A 23,815-nucleotide genomic window follows, 5' to 3' on the forward strand; every position below is an offset into this window, starting at 1 on the left:
AATAGCTTATCATGTCTGTTGCCTGTTATCTCTTCTCAAGGCTACAACACTAACTGGGACTGGTATGTGCAGTTAAGGCTTTGTATAGAGCTCTCTGAGATCAGAGGTTTTTGCCTGGAGAATGTGGGTTTACAACCCAGCTATGAAACTATAATAGATGGAAACAGCTGCTTAGAAAGGGTTTAGTTTTCAATTTACCAGTAAATTTTCCTGTGGGTGATTTCCTTGTCATGTTTTCCTTGAGGAAATACTGGTGTTTGTATAAATGCATGGGATGTTTCTGTTACAATTAATATGTCTGTATAAACTGCCAAGCTGCTGTCTCTGAAAGAAGTTAATGCAACACCTTTTATGAGTGTTTTTGGTGTTGCTGTCTCCTGGTATCCAGGGCTCATAATTTCTAGTGGGTAGGTGACCTCAGCCATCTTCCATCCCTGAATTCCCTGGAAATGGTTCTTCTGGGACATCACAATGCAGGAGATGAAGAATTTTGAAAACATTTCTTGAAATCCTATTTTTCAATTTATATTTTCCAAGAAAGAAAAATGAATAGAAATTTGTATTTTCTTGGTGGGACTGCTTGGACTGCTTGGAGTGAATACCTTCAAAAGAAAGGTATTCATTGCTCCAGCATGGGTGCTGGGTGACAAAGTTTAAGATTTGAATAGAAAAATGTCAGTGTTTCCAAAACGGAAAGATTGTGCCATTGAATTTTGTTTATCTATGTGCTTTGTTTTCCCCTAGTTTTGAATCTCACCCATACTTATTTTCTTTGTGAATTAGTGCTAATCTGAAATATCTCTGTTTGGACTTTCACATGGGATCAGAAGTTCAGTTTTCTCATATCCCTCTGGGGACCAACTTCCCTAGTGGACCACGTGAATTTGATATCAGAGAGGAAATTGAGAGAGACAAGATATTCTATTGTGCTGCCATGTGAGGCTGTAATTCATTTTGTATGCATGGTTTTTTATTTACTTCTGCATTTGAATTGCATCTTCTACTCAACACAGGTTTTTATCCAAAATAAAATAAAGCCTCTCCCCTCATTAAAGATAGGTTCCAGTTAGAGTATGTGACCTACAGAAAAGAGTACAAAAAGCCAGAATTATCAGACATGCAAAGACATGCATGCATGACAGCACTTCCAAACTGAAATATCTTAGCATCAGTCTGAAGTAATTTACTTCAGGTTTCCCCCTCACATACATAAATCAAGGTCATACTTAGGAAATTTATGTTGAAGTTTTGCTTTTTGTTTATATTCGAAAGTATATTCTCCATTGTGTTCTGTCACTGACTGTGGTGCTTTCCCACTGGGGTTTGAATACAAAAGAAAAAATTGAAGAGTACTTTAATTTTTTTACTGTTTAGAGAAGTGATCGAGAGCTTCATGCAAAAATAAAGTTTTTCCTATTTGATTTTTCTTTTACCCTGGGGGCAATTCTGTTCTCATTCCTCTAGTGCACATCGGGATCACAATCCTTTATTGTTTTTGTAATGGACCTAACATATGATTATATAACTTCTTTATACTTTCCTAGAAAAAAAAAATGTAATTTGCAATATTTTTTCTTTTTATTTATTTATTTATTTATTTAAACTTTTATAACAGCAACAGCTCTACATTGGCTCAGCCACTGGAGTTTCACAGCTTCCTTTGCACCGCTGTGATGTGTATGGAAAAGCATGTGCTGAGTGCTGCCTTGCAAGAGACCCTTACTGTGCCTGGGATGGTTCATCTTGTTCACGTTACTTCCCCACTGCTAAGAGGTAGGGACAGTTTTGGATGGTTTTCTACTTGTTTTAACTGATGGTCTCAATATGACCACAGGGCTTTGGAGATTTGTCATGGAATAGTTAACTGGAGCCCTCTCTCCTCCAAAGAAAACACTGTTGTGGGAGTTACATGCAATATGAAGTCTTGGTCGATTTAAAGTGACCACTGCTACTTCTTGGGCTGGCTTAAAAAGCTCCTGTAAGAAAACATTCATAGAAGAGTTCTCTCTGAAATGGATTCATAACTTTATATTAATTTATAAACAGCAAAAAGAAAAAAAATAATTTCCTCTATCTTTAGAAGGGGTCTTGAAATCAAAATAGAATCTCTACTTGCCCAAGTAAATTATTCTGCATTTTCATGAATTCTAATTCAAAAGAAATATCCATAAAGTGCTTGGACAACAGTAGAAACCTTTTTGGTGATATATAACACTATTGTTATTATTCAAAAGTATAACTTGCATGTGTTGATGTATGTCCAAGTGCTACCAGATCAGCCCAACCACTTTTACACTCAGTCTGCAGTGATACTGGAGGCTTTGCAATGCAAACATTAGGGGAAAACTGACTCCACAAGTCAAAAATACCAATTTTATAAAAAAATGTACAAGTCTGGTTGCCTGATATGAAGGTTTAAAATAATATTTTCTTTTCCTGGCCTTATCTCTGAAACTCTTTCTCTAAAAGTACACAAGCTTGTTACTGAAGAGCTTGTCCACTGAAGTAGAAGTTAGGTATAACTGAATAGATAATTACTTGAAAATAGAAGCAGACATTGGTGTAGTGTTGAGATTCCCATGATAAATTGGCTAAAATGATTAAAAAAGTGCTCACATTAAATTGAATATGCCAGACATCTTTTATTTAGGAAGAAACAAGGAATCCAAAGGTTTAAATACATAAGGGTTTATGTAGGTAAAATTAATGGTAGCAACTAAGCTGAGAATGTCAGGACTCCAAATTCCAGGTTTAGATTGGCTGTTGAGGCAGATGAAATGTGGTAAAGGGTGGGAAGTTGAGTTTGTGTCATAGACTTTTCAGATGGAAGGAATTAAAATTTCAAGGTTTGCATTACAATATTACAATGCATCCTAAAAAAAAAAAAAAAAAAAAAGCTGCTTGTGGAACATCAGGTTCTATTTTTTGCACCAGGAAACAGAGCTGATTTGAGACAAACTTTTTGTGAAGTTCCTTGAAAATAATTGAAAAGGAGAAATAGACCTCATCCTAAAAGAAGACCCAGTCAAATTTTCTCTGCTGAGTGGACTAAATTCTTATTTCTGGTTTTATCACAGCAGCTTCTCTGGAGAAGGATTGAAGGGAGAGGGAACAGTGAGGTTTTCAAGGAGAGTCTAAGAATTTGATTTGATCTGAAAGTTTTTAGGATTAGAAATCAGTATGTTTGAGTACTGCCTCTGAGTTGGAGACAGTAAGGTCAGGAATCACTGAATTACTCTTTTCTGCTACTCTCCTACTCCTCTTTATCCCTGAACCTCATTCGTTCTCAGCATTCACTAGCACCCATTCCTGTTCCCAGCCATCTCAAGATCCATAGAGCACATAAAGTGTCATTCATCTGCTTACACTGATGGAAGAAATAGAGTTCTTTGTCTTTTCCATAACTATCTCTGCAGATTGAGCTCACTATTGCCATCATGGGTAAAGGGACTGGGACCTGTTCTTACAGATATTACAGGGCAGGGTTACTGAGGCTAAACTGGGTTGCACAGCTACAGAAAAAAACCTTGGGGTGCAGAATTTACTCTTCTTAAAGCCACTGTGAAAGAAAAAGTTTGTCCTGATAAGCTGGGATATGGAAAATGCATTCAGAAAAAGATGCTGTCTCTGCCACTTCCCCCCAGTTTTCCCTTGGCAGCAACAGCGACAGAGCCAAGGTTTGTGTTACTGGGGGAGAGGATGCTCTGTTTACCTGGTGCCTGCTGTACTCACTGTCTCAAGCCAGCTTGGAATGCATCTATGATCAAATCAGAATTGCTGGGAACAGCTTAAATGTCAACATTTTCCTAATAATAAACTCTTGTAATTTTAGGCTCCAGAAATATTGGGAAAACTTGAGTCCTGAGGCAATGGTACAGATGCTTTAGTAGTAGTTGCTTTTGGGGTTTTGTTTGGGGTTTTGTTTTGTTTTGATTTGATTTTTCTTCTATTTTTTTACGAGCTTTTATAAGCCTTGATTTTAATTTCCTTTTCTTTCTTTGTGTATTTTACAAGTATAAATGACAGTCCAGAGCTCCTGTTGTGTGACCACTTTACTTTACCCCATGCAGATATGTTCTGGTTCATATTTATAAATCATTGTGTTGATACAATTGCGATATGTGCAACATTTTCCTGAGATTCTAACTAAACATCTCATCCAAACTTCATTGACAGTAATATGAGGCTTTCCACAGACTTTTTTCCTACAAACAGTATCCTATAAATATGCCATGTTTCCAAATTTAGGAAGGAGTAGCAAAATTTTACAATTCTTGGGTGTGGTTTTGTCGGTGGTAATGACTAATATATAGATATTGGAAATTATGAGTAGTACATTTTTTGAATCATGTATCAATCAGCAGAAGATTCCTTCTTACTAAAGTGTGCTAAGATGTTCTAATTCATGAGTTTAAAGAAGTTTTTATTCAGAAAAATATAAAAAATTGGCCATCTCAATTTATAAAAAATATTCAGATGAGAAAAAAACAACCTGTTGCTGTACTTCATGTAACTAAGTTCAGGTTTAACACTCCAATAGTTTTCAGTGGAAAAAATTATGGTTAAAATCTTTCAGGCAAGAGGAATCAGCTAAGCAGTTGTGCCTCAGTGAAAACTCTTGGCATGTGCTGATGCTGGGCTGTTAGTGAGAGCCTGCAAATAGGGCTGATGGAGACAAGAGAGATGGTCTGCACCGCAGAACAATGGCTTTTAAAAATGTGGGCTGTTGTCACAAGGGAGTGACCAACAGGGCTTTTTACAAGGCTACTTGACTTTTGCATATCCGTTGCTGGATACCATAATCTGAAATCGCAGCATTGTTCAGCAACCTAATCCTCTTTGTTCTCCTCTAATTTTGCAAGCCCTCAGGCTTTCTCCGATTCCTAAAGTAAAGTGCTCACACTTGAAACACATCTTTGTTTGCCTTGTTCTTTTTTTCTTTCTTTTTGTAGGAAAGCTTTTCACTGGCTCCGTTGAATTTTGTATCACAGTTATTTAAATAAAAATAGGAGCAGACAAAGGGAGAACAACACATGCAAAATAAAACCATATAAAACTCTTTTCTGAAATACAACATTTTTTTTTTTTTAGCACAGATCAATATGTTTTTCAAAAGAGCCAGTAGAATTCAAACTGGGAAAACATTATACTGTGTATACATGCAATTAAAGGTAGAACTCAGACTCAAGCTGCAAAAAGTGGAATAAACAGCATTTCAAAATGTTTCTTTTCAAGTGTCTTATTCTGTTTATTTTAAAGACAAAACCACTTGCCACAGTTAAGTAAAAGGTTTTTTCAGAAATTTTTTGGTGAAATCTGTAGTGGCTAAAATGATCTATGTATTTTAATTTATATTTTGTAGAAAATACTGCACTTCAGCATTCTTTGAAAGCCACCCATCCTAACATTTAATCTATCTTAAAGATGCCACAATACTCAAAGTATTCTGTACTTGCAGAAAAGCTGTAGCTTCTTCATTGGTTTTGATGCATTTTAAACTGTACTATTTATATTTTAATCCCTCGGCAGTCCTATATCTGTGTGTCAAGTAATGAATTCGTCTGTGATCCATATTGCCCTCACAGTGAAAATAAACATCGTATTTTGTGTAGTATATCTTTATTATTAATAATAATTTCGAATATTATTTTTATTTAGTGTCTCAGTGCAAGAGATATGTATTTACCAGTTTCTGAAGACTTGACCTGTAATTGTAAAGGCTGATTCCACGCACTGTTACAGTGCACAGAATACAGTAGTGACAATGTGATTTCCTTCCTAGTGTAGTTTAGATGCCCTTGTGACTTCTGTAATTATATATGTTCCACTCATTGCTCTTCGGTCACGGCAAATGTGTGTGCTGACCACTGAGAAGGTCACTAACAGATTCCTAACATGGTATTTGCAGACGCACTAGACGGCAAGACATCCGAAACGGAGACCCGCTTACCCACTGCTCAGACCTGCAGCATCACGGTGAGTTGTGGGCACAACTGAAGTGCAGCTAATTTGTATGTAGTTTACAGACTGTGCATGAGTAGAGTAGGAAGCATGTGAATGATTTGTTGGTGAAATTGCCTCGAACATCTGCGAAAGATGAATATAATGCATCATTATCCCAATTTAGATAGCTTACAATTGCCTGGATCAGACACTACAGACTATTTGAGGGGTGTTTTTTTTTGCTTTGTTTTCCTCAAGTTAACAGTTTTAAGCGTTTTAATTTTCCTTCTTCTCTTACCTGATAACACTATACCATCAGGTTAGGCATATTATATCAGAGAAGACTTGTAACTCCTTCAGGATAGCAAGAAGTATGTGCACATTGTTTTATATAGTTTGCAGAAGATGATAAGCAAATGTGTTTGTAACTACCTTCGCAAAATATGGAATGACCCTTGTAGGTGTCACACTAAAAGGTGTTAAGATCAGGATGTTCCTTGCAATAGGCCTGTCCCATACGCTTTCAGCATGGGTTTTCTTGGACATATTTTGGTTTGTTTTTTTGTCAGCTGTTTCGTTTTCACAATGTGTTGATCAGATTGCTTTCTGGACTTGTTTGACTGATAAACTTCTCACAGTTACTAATTTGTTGCCAAACTTTTCAGAAGACCTTCACTCAGAAAATTAAAAATGCCCATTTTGCTGTCAATGGAGGGAACATTTAGGCAATACTTCCCTCTGCTGGAAAAAAGTGAATCTTTATGATTGTAGCAGGTCTATACACACACAGAATATTCTGAGTTGAAAGGGACCCCCAAGGATCATCGAGTCCAGCTCATGAGTGGCCCACATGCGGATCAAACCCACAGCCATGTTGTTATTAACACTATGCTGAAACCAACTGAGTTAATCCAAGGCTTAAACCACTAGAGAGATCTCTGGGATAAGGAGGTGACTGAAAATGGAGATACCTCAAAATCCTCATGTCCTTCCAGTCCATGTAATAACAAAAATGATAAATAGTCCAAAGTTGTACTTTGTGTCAGCTATAATTCACCACCAATACGTTTCACTAATAGTTTTATTTATCTTCCTTTCAATCATTTGAAACTCACAGCTAACATTACTATAGCTTTTCCTTTTACTTCTTGATTAACAGACTCAGGCCAAGTTACTCAGAGGGCAAAAGGGTTTGTAAAAATTCATGAGTGGATTGTGATCAGTATGTAGTTGTCACATTTTGAGAACTCACAAATGTACAGTTAGTTTAGATTTGAACTAGTCAATCGGCACTAGGAGAAAGTTCAAAAATTTCTTGTTGCATCATAAAAAGTAATGCACATACAGTGTAGATATTGAGGCTGAGATGACATTTCCCAATAGGAAAATTTCACCAGGCACTAAATGTTGATTTTAATACCAGCAGAAGCATGTCTTAACTTTACCTTTTTACTATCTGGACATGTTACTCATGAGTAAAAATATGACCTGGGCTACCACACGTCTGTTCATTTTAATGTTTTCTAGCCATGGACTGCTGTGCTTTATACAACCGTAAGTTTGTTCTTTATTTTCATAGGTGAAAAAAGCATTTCAAAACACTTTGGTTTTTTTATATCTTCCTGTATTTGGTAAGCATATTTATCTGATAAAGATATGTTCTGTCCAAAGGGAAGAGAGTAATACAGTTTTGCATTAATCCAGAAATGCATTTTTTTCATTGCAACAATCATGGCACCCCTGATCACAAGGAGCTTCAATACAGCTTTGTCAAAATAAGAAAAGCAAGTATCAGTAAGTTAGAAAAAATACTGAGGGAATGAAATTCTGGATCTTAGACTTGAAGGATGCACTGTTAAAATGCTTAATGAGTGGTTTAGACTGGTCTTGAGTTAAATTTCCTCTAAATTAATGGAGTTGTAAGTCTATTACATTTTCCTATATTTATGTGTCATTTACACGAAGTCACGTGTTGTACAGGTGACTGCATGGCATGTAAACTTCCTATGCCAACTTATGCTGAGGTTTTTCCTTGTTTGTGACCAGTACTTTTCTGGACATTCTTCATCTGGACAGATGAAGAATTGGGTTCTCTTATAACCAAAAATAAGCTCCAGCAATCTTTTGCTACTTGTCTACACATGCACTTGCAGTAACTGCTAGTTGATTCTCCATGTGAACCAACAAAAACATAAAAAAAGAAAAATCTCACTTTTAAAGGTATTGCAGAAACCAACTTTGTGATCAGTCTGAAGAACTAATGTTTTTAATAAGGCTTACATAGCACTATCCATTGCCCTTTGGTGCAAATGTATAAGAACTAATATAAAATGACTACACAACAACATTAGAGGGAGCTGAGGATCCTTAGCTGTACAGGTGTTTGGCTAGACATTAATGCTTAAATCTAAAAGCATGGACACCTTTGTGTCAGCTAAAGAACAATTTTTTTTAACATAACACTCTAGTATTTTTTTGTTTGTTTGTTTGTTTGTTTGTTTTGTTGTTGTTTTGTTTTATTTTGTTTTTTTAAGAATTTGTAATAGAAGAGGCACCTTTTTGAGCTGATTTATCCCAGGGAACGTTTAAAGAATCACTGAGTTAAACTGTATAGTGAGACTGATTCATCTGCAAAGCAGTCTTGGTATAAGTACTTGGCCTTTCATACTTCTTTGGTTATGTCAGAAATTATGTACTTAAAGGACATTTATCAGGGTAGTAAACTGATATTGCTGTTGGGTTCATTTTGGGAATTACTGCTCTCAAACAGGATTGTGGGCTGAATTTCATAACCAACTTCACGACTTCTATACTTTTCTAATTCCTCCACCTGCTTTTCTGGACTTCCTAGACTTTCATTCTTTTTTGTAGTCTCTTCAGCTTCTCCCTCAGTCCCAAAGCTGCACTCTGATCCTGTGATTATTTGATCATTGCTTACTTTCTTGCACTCCACATGCTCAGTATTACATGGACTTTACAGACATTTCTGGATCTGCCTTCTGCTCCGTTAAATCATGGAAATGGAAATTGAAGGATCTCCTAAATGCTTCCTCTCTCATCTACCACCCATACTTTATTTTCTGCAGCTGTGAAGAAATTTAAAGAGGACTTCACTCCCTTTCCATGGTGTTCTCTAACACACTAGAATGTCATAGATCAGATCCAAGAAAACAAAAGTTTGAAATGGTGTCAGAGCAACCAGTTTCAAAAAAACTCTTCTAGCTTCTTAGATACTAAAGATATCCTAGGTACCTAAGTTTTCCAGCAGAAACTTCTCTATATACTTAAAAATACGCTACTTCTCTTGGGCAGTGGGACTTTGCCAAAGAAATACATGATTTTGTCCTTTCTACTGACATTTGGAATCTAGACAGTTATCTTCCTTGGATTTAATGAGACTAGTGTTACACATGCTCTGGTCCTGTGTAATTCACTTGAACGAAGCTGTGTTCAAGGAAAGTATAGTCAGTGGTACTGCAAGCCCCCTAATGTGTAACCTGCTAGTTAAATCCACTATTTAGGATGTGGAAGATGAGGACCTAAAGTCCATTTAGGCTTAGGAAATTGACTTGATAGTTGTACTTCCAATACAAACAGCCAAAATGTTGGATTTCTGTTGTTTAAGTTGGGCCATTCTGCAACCACGATTCATGGAGCCTGGGAGAGGAATTGAAACAGAGTGTGCATCCTAGGGTGAAATCTCTGTGTTTCCATCCTTTATTCTGGAAGCCTGTAAATCACTGTTTCACAGAAACAAATTGCTGGAGCAGTAACAGAAGTGTCCCAGGCTATAAAAGGGGACATTTCCTATTTACTGTTTTATGCTGCAGCCCTGTACATGCTATCTGTTGTGGATTCCAATTCAGATATCAAACAACTTCTCTCTGACTGTGTGAGGATCCTTGGCTGCCTGCTCAGCCCTGTGAATTCTGTTCCTTAATTAGAAGAACTGAACCAGAAGAGTCAGTACATCATTCACAGTGTTGAATCTGGACCCATAAGTTATCAGCCAGTCAGTCCCATTTCCAATCTTTATCTTAGCACTTCTAATTATATTCAGTTAGTCTCTTCACATACTTCCAGTTCCCCTGCTTCACTGACACAAATTCACCTGTGCTCCATCTCAGAGCTTATCACCAGTACACTTGGCTACATTCTCTTCCAGCTGTCTCACTTTTCTCTTGCTGCTTTGCTTTCTAATTCTTTCTTCCATCTCTCCCTATCTTCCTGACTCAGAGCTGCACTGACATTCTTCATGGGAATGTGGTTTCTGAAAAATGTCATAAAAGTTGTTTCACTTAGTTTTTTTATAGAACACCCCACTTAGTTGCTTAAAAGGTCCACAATCCAGCAGAGGAAGGCAAGCAAACCCATTTCCTATTTGTTTAGTGTTAATAGGCTATTTGATGTTTTCTTGTGGAAAACTGGGCAAGCATCAGTTCCTGTTCTGCCCCACATCCCTTCGCCCATCCTCTCTCAGGGCTGCAAGTCATTATTGAAAGACATATGAGTCTGCATCAACATAAACCAGGAGCTCAATTTTAATTTTACCTTTGTTTCAGTCATCTAGTAAACAGCCTGTGTTCTGTAAACAACATTAGCAATATGATAGAGGCACAGTTGGGAGCAAACGAAACTGGACAAAGGATTTCTCTGAAAGGGTTTTAAAGAGACATAGTTTTCCTGTTAAAACATATCAAAACTGGTTCCTTGAAGATTTCCAGTGCTAAAGTTCAAAAGTGGAAAATGGAAAGAATGGCAAAGAATGACAAAAAAGTCAGGAAACCCCATGAGATCCACGCAGTGTTAAATAGCCTACCAAGCCCTTCCTCCTCACCTACTCTTCAGGATTGTTGATCAGTGGCCACTTAATTCCATAACAGCATTTTAAATAGCTAAGGTGGAGAGCTGAAACTTACAGTCTCTGTGGTATTGGAGAAGAATCAAATATCATATAAATCCTATAGCTATGTGATATTTCCAACAAGTTGATGAATATCTTGAAACATTGTTGTTACAAAAGGAAGTAATTTATTTAACTTTCTTTTTCCCCTCCCATAATGTCTGGTTTATTAACCTCATTATATTTCCATAAATTATATCAGTATGAGAGGAAATGATTAATTGAAGATCGTTTCCTCAAAAACATTATTTCTAGTCATTAACAGCTTCAGCAAACTGCAGTGCCATGTAATCTAAACACATTATACTACTTTTAAATAGCCTCATGTTTTATTACTTTGCTCTAAAGTATTATGACCATAGAGCCCAGGAGGCATCATTACAAACATTCTGCAACTACACCCTGAGTTTTCTCATTGCATACAGTTTGCTATTAAAAATTCTTGTCGTGTCCTAGATGTTTTCCTTGATGAATAATAATGAGGTTTACAGAAAATTTCACAATTAAATTCATTAACTTCCCATATTGAGATGTTAGCAGCTGTTAGGATTTAAAATACAATTAAAAAAAAAAAAAACACCCCAAAAAAAAACAGTAAAACCAAAAATCTACCAGGGATCCTTACAAAGACAGAGAGGTGTTGATGGAAATTTTCCAAATAGCATACTGATATGGGGAAAGTTTCTTTTAAGTGTTTATGTTCAAACACTTTAAGGGAGCCCAATTTCTAAACAACAACAACAAAAAATTACTCAGCAATTACGTAGGGATTTTTTCAGTAATTTTAATTCTTTTCTTTTATTTTTCTCTTTTTTTTTCCATGTTGTACAGATAACCCAAGTGGTCACACCCTGGAGGAGAAGATTATCTATGGAGTAGAGAATAGCAGCACATTTCTTGAGTGCAGTCCAAAATCTCAGCGTGCCGTAGTCTACTGGCAATTCCAGAAGCAAAATGACGACCGCAAAGAAGAGGTACACTAAAAAAAAAAAAATGAAGAGATGCAACTAATTTTCTTTATAAACTTCAATCTGAGTCCTTCCCAGAATTGTTTTAGTTTAGCAAAATTCCTCTATACTCTTATAATTGCCATTGTTCTTCACCATTGAATCCTGTAATCTCTCAATAGGTTTTACAGATTGTTACAGCAGAAAACATTCATATTCTGTCCTTGCTCAGACTCCCTGAGCAAGTTTGTTCTGCAGTAGAGATCCCAGAAATATGAAAAGTTTGCATTCTATCTTTTTACCTAAAACATGAAACAGGGATTATATGAACTTGAATATCACAAAGACCTTAAAATTGCCTTTGAGAAAAAGTTTACCTGCACTCATCTAATTACACTGTTTGACTGAAGCATAGTCTATCAGGAGCATCTATATACTGCATGCTCCAAGACTTCATTGCACATAAGGCAGAGATAGAATGAAGAACTAAGGACTGTAGTGGACGCAAGAGTATGAAAACTTGTACATTTTTTTCAACAAAAACAATATTCTTAGAGGCAAAAATACTGACCTTCCCTGTTTGCTTTACTCTAAGCTGATACTTTATTTATCTCCTTCTCTTGTCACCAACATTCTTATGTTATTAATCACCCAGGTTTTCAAGTCATGTTACTATCAAACCAGGTCACCCATATCTTAAAAGAAGAATCTGCTCTGGTAGCTAGGGAGGTCATTCTAGGAAACAAAAACTTGGGTTTTGCATGGAAGTATTTTTAAATAAATGTATATTTAAAGCATGTTCTAAATAGTTACATTAGCACCTTTAAATATTTTTCTTTTGTTTGCATAAGTAGTAAATTATTAAGAATTTATTCCTGGTGAAGAGAACAGCAAACGGGTTTGTAGACTTTCTGTCTGCATCCATATGTGCATTCAGAAAACAAAGTTACATGACATGAATGAGTTCAGAAAAATACTTTATTTTGAAAAGCTGCTTTTTGAATATTAAAATTTTCAGATTTAACCCTTGATTGTTTGTAAATTTTCCATTTATGCAGAATCCACTTCTATGCATAAGGGGTTTTGTATTAAGGAACAATAGGAAGACAGAGAACCTTTCCCATAAAAAAAAACTGTTGCCTAAATGGCTGTGGGGAAAAAAAGACTCCAAACCAAATTAGGTAGGAGATAAGATAAGGATTCAAAAGTTTTAATGAGCCCCCAGGCTTTTTGGAATACCCCAGTGCTCCCGAAATACAGATGTCCACAGTTTTTATAATGATTTTCACCCGATCCCGTCCAGCTACCACCCAGGTTCTGCCCCTGCCACGCCTCTTGGGAATTGGGTCTGGGGTCGTTTTGGGACCCCCTCTTCTTCATCTTCATTTTCCTCAGAGCACGTAATGTCCTTGGAGGCCTTCCAGAATTCTAGGCCTGAAGGTTGTTGGGTCTATGGCTATATCTTAGGGTGTTCTTCTACAATTCTACCTTGAAAAAGAGACTAAACAGGCTATGGAATTTAGGGAATTGATATGGGAATGGGTAACAGGGGTTTGAGCTGGTGTGTTAAGGGTAAAGGGATAATATGCTGCTACTCTAAAATCTACATTTACTACATAACTACTTCTAAGGTCTACAAACATAAAAAAATTAAAACATCAAAACTCCAAGGTATCAGTATCCAAATGCATCCATGCTGACTCTTACCAGCAAGTCCATCTGACAGATTTGATACAGATCTTTGTTCAGCAGCAGCAAAGACTAAGGAGTAAATTCCTAATTCCCGAAGTCTTTGCAGGGCATTGGTTTCCAGAGTATTTGAGCCTTTCATAATTACAGATGAATGGCAAAGGGTTTTCCATTTTTGTGGGCTTGGGATTTTTTGGCCAAGTTTTACCATAGAAAGGAGCAGTACTAAGGAGCTAGTATGGTTAGAAGGTAATGTGGCACATATGTGAAAGACAGCTATTGAAATTACCACTTTTTTCCAATACAGATAAAAGTGGGTGATCACATGATCCGGACAGAACAGGGCCTATTGCTACGAAGTCTTCACCGGAGAGACTCTGGTGTGTATTTCTGCCATGCTGTGGAGCATGGCTTCATGCAAACTCTGCTCAAAGTGACCCTTGAAGTGATTGATACCGACCACCTGGAAGAGCTGCTCCATAAGGAAGAAGATGGCGATGCTTCCAAGATCAAGGATGCTACCAACAGCATGACCCCCAGTCAAAAGATCTGGTACAGAGACTTCATGCAGTTAATCAACCACCCCAATCTCAACACAATGGATGAGTTCTGCGAGCAGGTTTGGAAAAGAGACCGCAAACAGCGCCGGCAAAGGCCTGCCAACGCGCAGGTGAACACAAATAAGTGGAAGCACCTACAGGAGAATAAAAAGGGTAGGAACAGGAGGACCCATGAATTTGAGAGGGCACCACGGAGTGTCTGAGCTTCATTACCTCTAGGAACCTCATCCAAGTAGAAACTTGTATAGACAGATAACTGGAAAAAAATGCAATATTCATGAACTTTTTCATGGCATTATGTGGATGTTTACAAGCGTGGAAAGTTCAAACGATTTCCACTAGGTTTAAATAAAATCCATTTCTAACTTTCCTAGCAATTCCTTCCTCTCTGCTCTGATTCTAAGACCAGAAAGACCAGAGTTTCAAGGATAATAACTCACCCGGACCTAACTTACTGCTCTAAAACTTCTACAAGTATTCAACAGGCAAGTTTTGTTTTCTCTTTGCCGGAGATATAAACAAAATGCTGTATTTCATGCTGTCATCTTATAGAAAAGAAAAACAACCCTCACCTTTCATCATCAGCACTACCATTTCTAGACTTATATATAAAACTGCATGAACTCATTAAGCTGATGAACGTCTAAGCACGTGATTGGACACAAGGATTTTGTTCTTGTTTTGTCTACCAGTTCTCCTGTTTATATGTGCTAGAAGAGGAAAAACAATACTGAATGAGATTAATTGTGGAAATCTGAACAACATAAGCCATCCATCATCTGGAAGAAAAAAAAATGTGGAGTACACTGGCCTACTACTGATGACTTCTTTCCGCTTTGATCTAAAGATGTATTTTATTAAAACTATAATTTAAATGTACCATGAAAAATATGCAGCAAACTTTAGCTCATTTCTAAAATAGATTAGGCTTTTTGTCTTAGAAATATTGTGCTTCCTAATTATTGGTTTAGAGGAAAAAAAAGACAACTTCCAATTATGAGGTGCTTTACTGTTTTGTTTGGAAAAACTTCCAGGGGAGCTAGTCACACTGCAGTTAACCTCCTCCCCTCTCAGTAATCTATATGACATGTAACTTCAAAGCAATTTTAAAATTAAGCTATTTTAACATGAAAGTCACTTCATGTATAGCATGGAAGTATTCTACATTCTGTTCTTCTAAGTATGGTATTTGAAATTATTCAGCTTGTCTAACACCTTGCTATAGATTGAACCAATGAAGAGGAGAGCATTGATTTTCAGTTGTATAATTTTTTTTAATTAAAAAAAATACAAATAGCATTAAAATACCCTCTACTAATTACACTCTTGCTTTCTTGGTTCGTATTTGTGAATGCTAGTATTTAAAATACTGTGGCTCATAAACTGTCATATATCCATGAGCAAAGCTCTTATTCAGTTTAAGGAGTTGTGTTCCCAGCTCTGTGGTAGAAATATGTCCACACTACTGATTATCAGTGCTCCATTCTTTCTGTGGGCCAGATCACCCAAATGCAAAGAACCAGCACTAGGTTACATAAATAGTAACCTCAAAGCCCCATTTTAAGATCTGAGGGACAGTTTTATCTGTGGGTAAAATCTGCTGCAGTAGTCAGTTGGTGAAGTTCAGCTTAAGACTAGTTTATACTAACAGATAATTTGGTCCTGCACTTCTGTCTTATTCTATATACAGGAGAGCAACAGGGTAAAACAGACAATGCACTTGCACCATAAGTGTCAGTTTAGGGTTATAAGTAGTGGATTTATTCACCTCAGCACAGATGTGCCTTTGGTCCCCAGTTCTATGGTGTCCAGTTCTTTTGAGATCATCTTTCTCCAGCCTCCCATATCTTATCTTGATAGGGTCTGTAAATGACATAATTTCAAGTAATGTCATTGTGGGGAAAATTACTAGAGCAAAATCCTTAGTTTGCTAAAGGAGCTTTTATATAAAAGTGTGTCTGCACTGATGACTGATCTGTTTTGTTGTTATTCACGCCAGGTTATTTAATTTATCTATTGCTACACTATCAATGTGTTATACAATATAACACAGCTGCTGTGACAGCTTCTCTCACAGTTATGCCTAAGTCTCCTTGCCTCTCACTGATTCAAGTATTGCTCTGCTTAGTGAAGTCTTGACTTCTCGCCTCCATAGCAATTGGATTTTCACTAACAGCCCAGTTACTTTAGTCCCGTTTGAATCCTTTGCAGGGGATGAACTGGCAAGATTTTTTGTTATTTAATTCTTTAGCAAAAAAAAATCATTGAATAGACCAGGACAAGGCTGTAGGGCCATGATTTAAGAAAGCACTTGGGAATTTAGTTTTAAAGCAACTTTAAGTCTCTCTTATGTTTAACCTAATATGTTGTTAAATTCTCATTCTTTCATGATGTGCTGAATAGGGATGGATTAAAACATATGTTCAGCTATATGCTTTTATGTACATTAGTATTAATTTTTCAGCTCAGTTTATGATTAATTTCTGAGCATTGTTGTCAACTGAATTATTTAATCACAGAACACTCTTTAGCCTTTTATGTAGGGCTATTTTGTACCATCTAGTTACTAAAATCCTCTTTCTTACAAAGGGAAGCAGTTTTAAAATGAACCTCAGAGAATTCAGTGGGAAAAATACAAATTGATTTCAATAGATCCTAAACTACTTTGTTTCTTTTTTTACATATTAATGGAATTGCTATGTAACTTTTTTCTCTACCATGCTCATAGCAACTAGTTCTATAGCAACTTGCTGCAAAAAAAAGTCAAACCAAAACCAACCTCTTTCACAATGCCTGAAGAAGAAACAAATTAAGACAGAATTCTAAAATGTTTTTCTGTACTGAGAAAGATAATATGTGGGAAGAAAGTACAGAAGTCGTAATGCTTTTGTCATAACCTGGCACTCTCATTGGACAGTTGAGATGATCAGATCTTACAAACTTCAATCCAGTCCTCACTGACATGATTAGTCTTGTTTAAGACTTTTGTATTTGCTTATATAAAGAAGAGGTCAGAAGATCAAGCCAGCAGTGGAAATTTTTGATTTTCAGGTTCATATTATGGTCAAGTTATAACAATATTTAATATCAGTGTGAAATGAACTTTGTTTCAAAAAACATAGAACTTGATGAATTAATGTACGGAAAGATACCCTGCAGCTTCAGTAAAATTCATATCCCCATTTGTGTCATTATTATTTAAAACACCATAAGGTTTGAAAATAAAGATTAAAACAGTATTTCTGTAAATTGTCAATAAAACCCTCTAAGCATCTAGTTACAGACTTCAGAAAAAGTAAGTAAAAAGTTGTGTTTAAGCTGGAGAGAAATAAAGGATTTCATTTATAACCAGAAAAATCTATTTTGTTTTGCTGTAAGATATCCATCTGCAAGGAACAAAAATACATTGAATCTTACTCTTATGCATCTACACTTTGCACTTGCACAGATCACTGAAATGGGAATTTGTTAAATGGCTTCTAAAAACTGTATGGTTATGTTAAGCTATAACATCAAACTGAGAAAATGTGCATCTTTGCAGAACAAAGTTAAATCTTCATGACCCAATAAAGTCACTATGTAAAAAAAACAAAATTAAATTAAATGCATGTGAATGCGCATTTACTGTTCCTTTTTATGTATTATTTAGTGAATATCAATGGTATGTGTTTAATAGTTCAGTTTTTGCTACCTACACATTAGTCAAAAGAGGTGTAAATATTTTTGACTAGATAAGGAGGTACAGTGTAAAGTACTGTTATCTAGAGGTACTCCATTTCAGTGTGTTCAGCAAAATACTAAAATGCAAGATTTTGCCACACAGGTGATAAGGTGGTTTATTTGCTATATCAGTGTCTAAGTTTTGCGCTTATTCTTTAAACGCATTCCTCACTGGGTAGTAAATAATTCTGCTTCTGTATTTATCACTTCAATTCATATGGGAACTAGAAAACTGGAGAGAAAAAAAAATGTAATGAAACTGCTGCTGTAAATTATTTCTTTTAGCATGTATTCAGTTGTTAAATAAACATTTCTTCCAAATATTTGAAGTTTGATGTCTTGACTGTTTACACGGAAATGCACCCTGTAACCTTCATGAACATATGGAGTGCATTGTTGCCAATATAGTGCTATCAATGTATATGAGCTCTGTGTATAAGGCCAGAAGGATTGCTATTTTTATTAATGGCAGAGTTTGTTTCTTTTTTGAAGACTACAAACTAATAATGGCTGAAATGAAGGGTATGAACTTACCTTCAGCCTATCTTTTGGCACAGCTGCTGGGCTTTTGTGCAGATAAAGCCACACATATACACACCTCCACCCTCCACTCTGCCCATGAACCAAACTGTAAATCAGCCTGGCAGCCATGTGAATGTGAGCAAGTTGCTGTGCTTGAAGAATTTTCATTCTGTGCAATGCTAATGGCTTAGGACAGCTATGCTGCTTCCTTTTAGAACTGGCTTGCACAGACAGCAAGTAGAATAAATCAGGTTCTGTCTGTTACCAACATACCCTTGTATCCTTAGGTAAACTTAGCAGCTGTTTGACTGTGCTTAGGGGCTCTATCTAAAAATAATATGCCAAGGCACTAAGCATTGTGCAAACAGCTAATAAGATAAATGCTGTCCTGGACAGCATGAAGTTTAAATACACAGACAAGAAGTGGAGAAAAAGTATCCGTATTTCCATTTGGCAAATACAGAATTGGAGAAACCTCCAGCAGTACTTAATCATCACTAATGCATTCAGCTTCGCTCATGTTCCTTCCTCTAAAGCAAGGATACAGGAGTCCAGTTGGAAAAGATGTTGTAAGAATATTTTATTGTTACTACTGTCTTCTGAAAATGAAAATAATCCCTCAACAGCAGCCAGGAAACTCAGTAGGTTACAAAAGATACCTGCAAATAAAACAAGGACAAAAGGAATATGGCAAGCCATGAATCTGCTAACTGAAAAAACCAGTAATTTTGCTTTTCTGTGTCTAGTGAATGGTTTATAAATACCCACAGAGGAAGATCCTTGTTTCTGGATGACACCAGGCTGTGTCCCTTGCTAGAATTCCCTGCAGAGCACAGCTAAACTGAGTGTCCTCTGTTACTACTCTGTACATTGCAGTAGTGTACAATGCCTACGGACAACGTTCATTGACACTGACTGGGAAGAAAGAAGAACCATTTGGGATTTAATACCTATTTGTTCTCACATATATATGCATAGATAGATAGACATACACATACACTGAAACAGCCAACTTTCACTGAGGTGAAATCCTCTTTCCTCTGAAGTATGTAAGGCTCTATGTGTAATTCTAGTACATCTCTGAATATGTTTGGTGGCTTCAGCTATAAATTGTTATAAATGCTTCCTCTGTAAAGACTGAAACACACTATTCTGTTTCCTTACAAGTCACATTCACGGAGCTCCCGATCAAACATCCATTTAATAAGAGGAAAAGTTATGATTTTTTTTTCCAAAGCATAAAACAAAAGGACTATTCTCCCTAGAATGCTGAGTAACAGGATACAAGTAGAATAGTATTAGTGACCCAGCCAGCTTCTTTGCTCCCCATAAATTCTCATGTGAAAGGTTGGAGGAGCTTCATAGAAAAACTGGAAGCTATGGAGCACAGGCCTTATTTGGGACCTTTTTGTCCTGGAATTTATCAAAAGTTGACATTTTGGAGAACTTCAGGATGATCTGAGCTAAATCACAAAGCTCTGGTGAAGCAATATCCAAACTGAGACAGTTTCCCTTAGGTTAAGAGAGCAAACTCCCTTTCTCTCTTAGCAGTTTTTCACCCCTTCAGGAAATGAGTTTCTTCTTGCCTCAGTATTACATAAAGGTCATTATATGGTTTCTGTAGTCCTTGCTGAAGGCTACTATCTTCTTCAGCACACTTGGGGAACCCCATTTCTGATGACCAGCCCTGCCTGAGCTGCTTTGTGTTCCAGGTACTCCAGTCAGACTAGTATGCAGTCTACTCTTGCCGCATCAACTAGTACTAAATCTAAAAATGTCCTGTTCTCACCCACAGGTATAAAATTAGGATTTGGTGGGCAGTAAAAAGCATGTCTTCATTGAACTATGAGGTATAATGCAAGAAGATGTTTGTCAGGGAGTCACAAGGGATGACACATTCCTGGTCCAGGGGTAGCTTGGGGTTCCTGGGGTGTCAGGGCAGGACCTGGCAGCCTGAGCCTGTCCCCCACATTCAGGACAGAGGGTAGCTGGGGAAGCTCCAGCTCCAGGCTTCAAGCATATCCCTGGAGATGGGGATTGAGCATCAGCCCACATGTGGACCTGGCTTGGCGTGGTCCATGGGCAGGGTTGTGTGGGACAGGAGATTGTATCCTGCAGCCTCTCTGGGGCAAGCACTGATGGCCCCAGGGGCTGGAGTGGGGTCCTGGGCCATGGGCAGAGTGGGAGGAGCTCTAGAGTGGGCAGGGGAATTAGGATCTCCAATCATGTGAGCTGGAGCCTGGTGTTTGCAGCTAAGGAGTCTCAAACAATCCTTCTGAATTGTTTCCAACCAGCTGAGATCATTTATCTTCCAGATTTAGTCAGTTCCCTGCCTTCTGAAAGCCTGCAATAGACCAACAGTACCTTAACAGCACAACTCAGTTCCAGTTTGACTGACCTAGTTTAGTTGACACTGGGAAAAAAAAAAAAAAAAAAAAAAAGGTAAAATAGACACCTAAACAGTTACTCTGAATTAATGTGCACAGGGTTACAGGGTTATAACACCTTTCCTTTGGGCAGAAAAGTCCTCGTGGAAATAAGGGTCTAGGCCTTCTCTGCATACACGAGCCTGCCATGTCTGCCCATGCGCGACCATCTGCCACCAAGCTGCACCTGAGGCACTTGGAATGGGTTTTGAAGGATGAATCTAACTTCATGAAGAGGCCCAATACATTTTCAGGCCATTCCACCTTACAGCCTGGTGTAAATTAAATCTGATAGTCTGTCCTGGGAACAAAACTCCTCTTTGCACCTCTCAACATGGGGTAACGCTGCAGCCTGTATAACTTTCATGTTTTATCCAAATATATTATATTCATTTCTCTGTGAGTTTCATGGTCAGCTTTTCTTGTAAGTGTGTTAACATGAATTATGATTGTTTATGCAGAAGGAAATGGAAATGCATGTTTCTGCGTGGGAAAAAGGATAAAGAGACTATGGTAATTCTGTTAGATCTAGTACATCAAGAAAATATCAAATATGACTTGAACTTCTCTTTTCTTACTATAGCTGGGGGCAGGAGAGGAAAAAAGCAAACAAAAGAAATACAGACATTTCAGCTATGTTTTGCAATGGCCAGTCCCTTAAGCCCTTTAGTTTCACATGTCACTTTTTTTCTGGGTTTGTAGCACTACATAGAAAAAATGCATTCCTATAAACCCTGCTTTCGCTGAACAATACCGCATTGAATAGCTCCATAAACCAGAACAAACAGACAGACTGTGCCAGATCCTATGAAGAAGGCTTAACTTTCCTCTTCTGTTTGTTATTTTATTATTATAGTTGGGCCACTGCTGCTCTTTCCATTAGTGTTTTGTCAGCATTTTTATTCTAAAGCCCAATTTTTAGGGCTTTGTAATTTTGTCTAAGGTATTTCACTACAGGTTAAAGATTTTAAATATCAGCTTTTAATCGATAAATCATTTTAAAGTACCTATTAGAAAATTGCTGAGGTGTGATCAAAATTCCGTTTTGAAAACCAACCAAAAAAAATTAGAACTTTAGTCATGTCAGGTGGTTGTTTCAGTGACTGCACTGCAAAAAAATTATGGGCTGAGTAAAAAGCTTCCTACCTCACTGGACTTTGTGTTTGTTTTTTAAACATCTGTGTGTTTTTCAGAGGTCCTGAATGAGACATCTTTCTTGTATAATTATTTGTGACTTAATCATTGTTGCTGTTCCTAAGGTAAATCTTGGAGTAGAATGTTTTCTTGCTTCATGCCTCAGTCTCTTAAGTTGATTTTTAATTGCTGTTTTGTGCGAAAATAATGTAGGCTCAACTTTTGGCCCAGTTTAACAATTGTCTGATATCCAGTAGAGAAAAGAAAGACTGCTTGTGCTGTTTTGCATGCTAGATAGTTAAGGAAAAGTGATCTTTCTTGTTCTGTGGTATTTGAAATTTGAAGGATGGAACTGATCTAGATCTGTTAGAGCACTGTGGAATTTTCCCCATATTAATGGGGAATTTTCCCTTTATTAATGAAATATGTGCACACACCACTCTTATAAACATGCCAGTGCTTCTAGAAATCAACAAGTTGTAAATTTTTGTCTGTAATGCTAACCAGTATACTCAGCTAGATCCTCACCTAAATAAATAAAGCTGTGTGCTCCACCACTGTTTTTGTTGACTGGAATCTATCAAACAGTCAGGGCACTGAAAGGTATGAATTTCAATCCTTGTGCTATTCACTATGGCTCAAAATGTTACTTATGAAAGCTAAACAGTTTGATGCCAGTGTAAAGCAATGGAATATAACAGGGCTTCAAACTATGATAAATGTTTCACATGTTATGCGTCTCTCTGATCTTCACTAGCTGGGGGGGAGAAATGACTGAATGTAGAAAAATAAACTATTTATAGTTAAGTTCACTGTTGCATGTCAAAATAGCGGACATAATGCAGCTGAAGAAATCTTTGGACACTGAGTGGAACACAGGCACACTCGGCATATAATGGTTCTTTGTCTCCTAGAAATTCTCCTGTTTGGCACATTCACTGTGGCTCGACAATATGTTGGCAATTGTACATACTGTTTCCTGACAGAAAAGCATTTTTGCAAATATTTGGAACTGTTGTTAATGCTAAGTCCTTTTTTGTAGCTCTTACATTGGGAAGAAGCTGAAACCTTAAGCTAAGGCTCCAGGGATACTTCCAGGTATGGTACCCTTACAAATTATAGTTTGCATCTAATCTCTGTGTAAATCATGGCAAATCTTTCTATGACCACTAAAAGGGTTAAAGATGGGCTCTGGACAGAAATGAAGAACACCAGAACATAATATCTGGATGCCTTTTACTGAGAAAAAAAAGATAAAATATAATTTTAAGATTAATAAGAAACAAGATCAAAAAATACCATCTCTATTCAAGTCTCACTGTCTTCTATAATTTTGTTTTGTTTTATTTTTAAAGTTAAACACATTGTTTCCTCCTTTTCACAAGTATGAATGTTACTTCTATTACAGGCATTGAAGACTTTTGAGTTCCTTGCAAGCCAGTTAAAAATGAACACCACTAAGAAGAGAAATGCTTATCAAGTCCATAAAATGGTCTGTATAGCTGCTAAACCTTGATTCTTAGATGAGTTGGGTCAGTTAGATTTATATAGTAGAACCAGCACATATATCACAAAGAGGTAATGTCATCTGTTGAGGAATACTTATTCATTTTCTCTAGGCAAGGCAGTGTACTATTATTTCCCCCTTAAACTGCCTTGCCAAAGTGGGACTTAGTTTAGCAGTGCCAAGGAACTGCATCCCTACTGCTTTATTCCAGTGACTCCTGGCAGGTAGATGATCCTGAATGAAATCTGCTATATTTTACCTCTGGCACTCCTTAAAGTCAGCTTTTAACCCAACAACAGAAATGTCCAAAAGGATTTTTTCAAATCTTCACAATAGTATTAGAACTACAGTGCTAAAAGAATTAAAATTATGTAATATTTCCCTAGTAAATGTAAGAAGTGGTTGCAGTTACTGGTATCCTCTAAAGACCTAGTTTTATATTTGAAGGATAAAGGGGTACATGC

General features: G+C 37.0%; 1 protein-coding gene across 2 annotated transcripts in view; it reads left to right on the top strand.

The window, feature by feature from the left end:
* The window catches only part of SEMA3A (semaphorin 3A), a 330,888-nt gene extending 312,803 nt beyond the window's left edge, over positions 1–18,085 (top strand). For both annotated transcript variants that reach the window (XM_050324359.1, XM_050324360.1), the window contains 4 exons: positions 1,616–1,773; positions 5,909–5,976; positions 11,678–11,820; positions 13,790–18,085. In XM_050324359.1, coding sequence (XP_050180316.1) covers positions 1,616–1,773; positions 5,909–5,976; positions 11,678–11,820; positions 13,790–14,245 — 825 coding nt within the window. In that variant the 3' untranslated portion in view covers positions 14,246–18,085. The remainder of the gene's footprint in view (positions 1–1,615; positions 1,774–5,908; positions 5,977–11,677; positions 11,821–13,789) is intronic.
* The last annotated feature ends 5,730 nt before the right edge of the window (positions 18,086–23,815 follow it).

The sequence above is a fragment of the Myiozetetes cayanensis genome, unplaced genomic scaffold, assembly GCF_022539395.1.
Source record: "Myiozetetes cayanensis isolate MyiCay16 unplaced genomic scaffold, myiCay2020 scf3, whole genome shotgun sequence".
Lineage (NCBI taxonomy): Eukaryota > Metazoa > Chordata > Aves > Passeriformes > Tyrannidae > Myiozetetes > Myiozetetes cayanensis.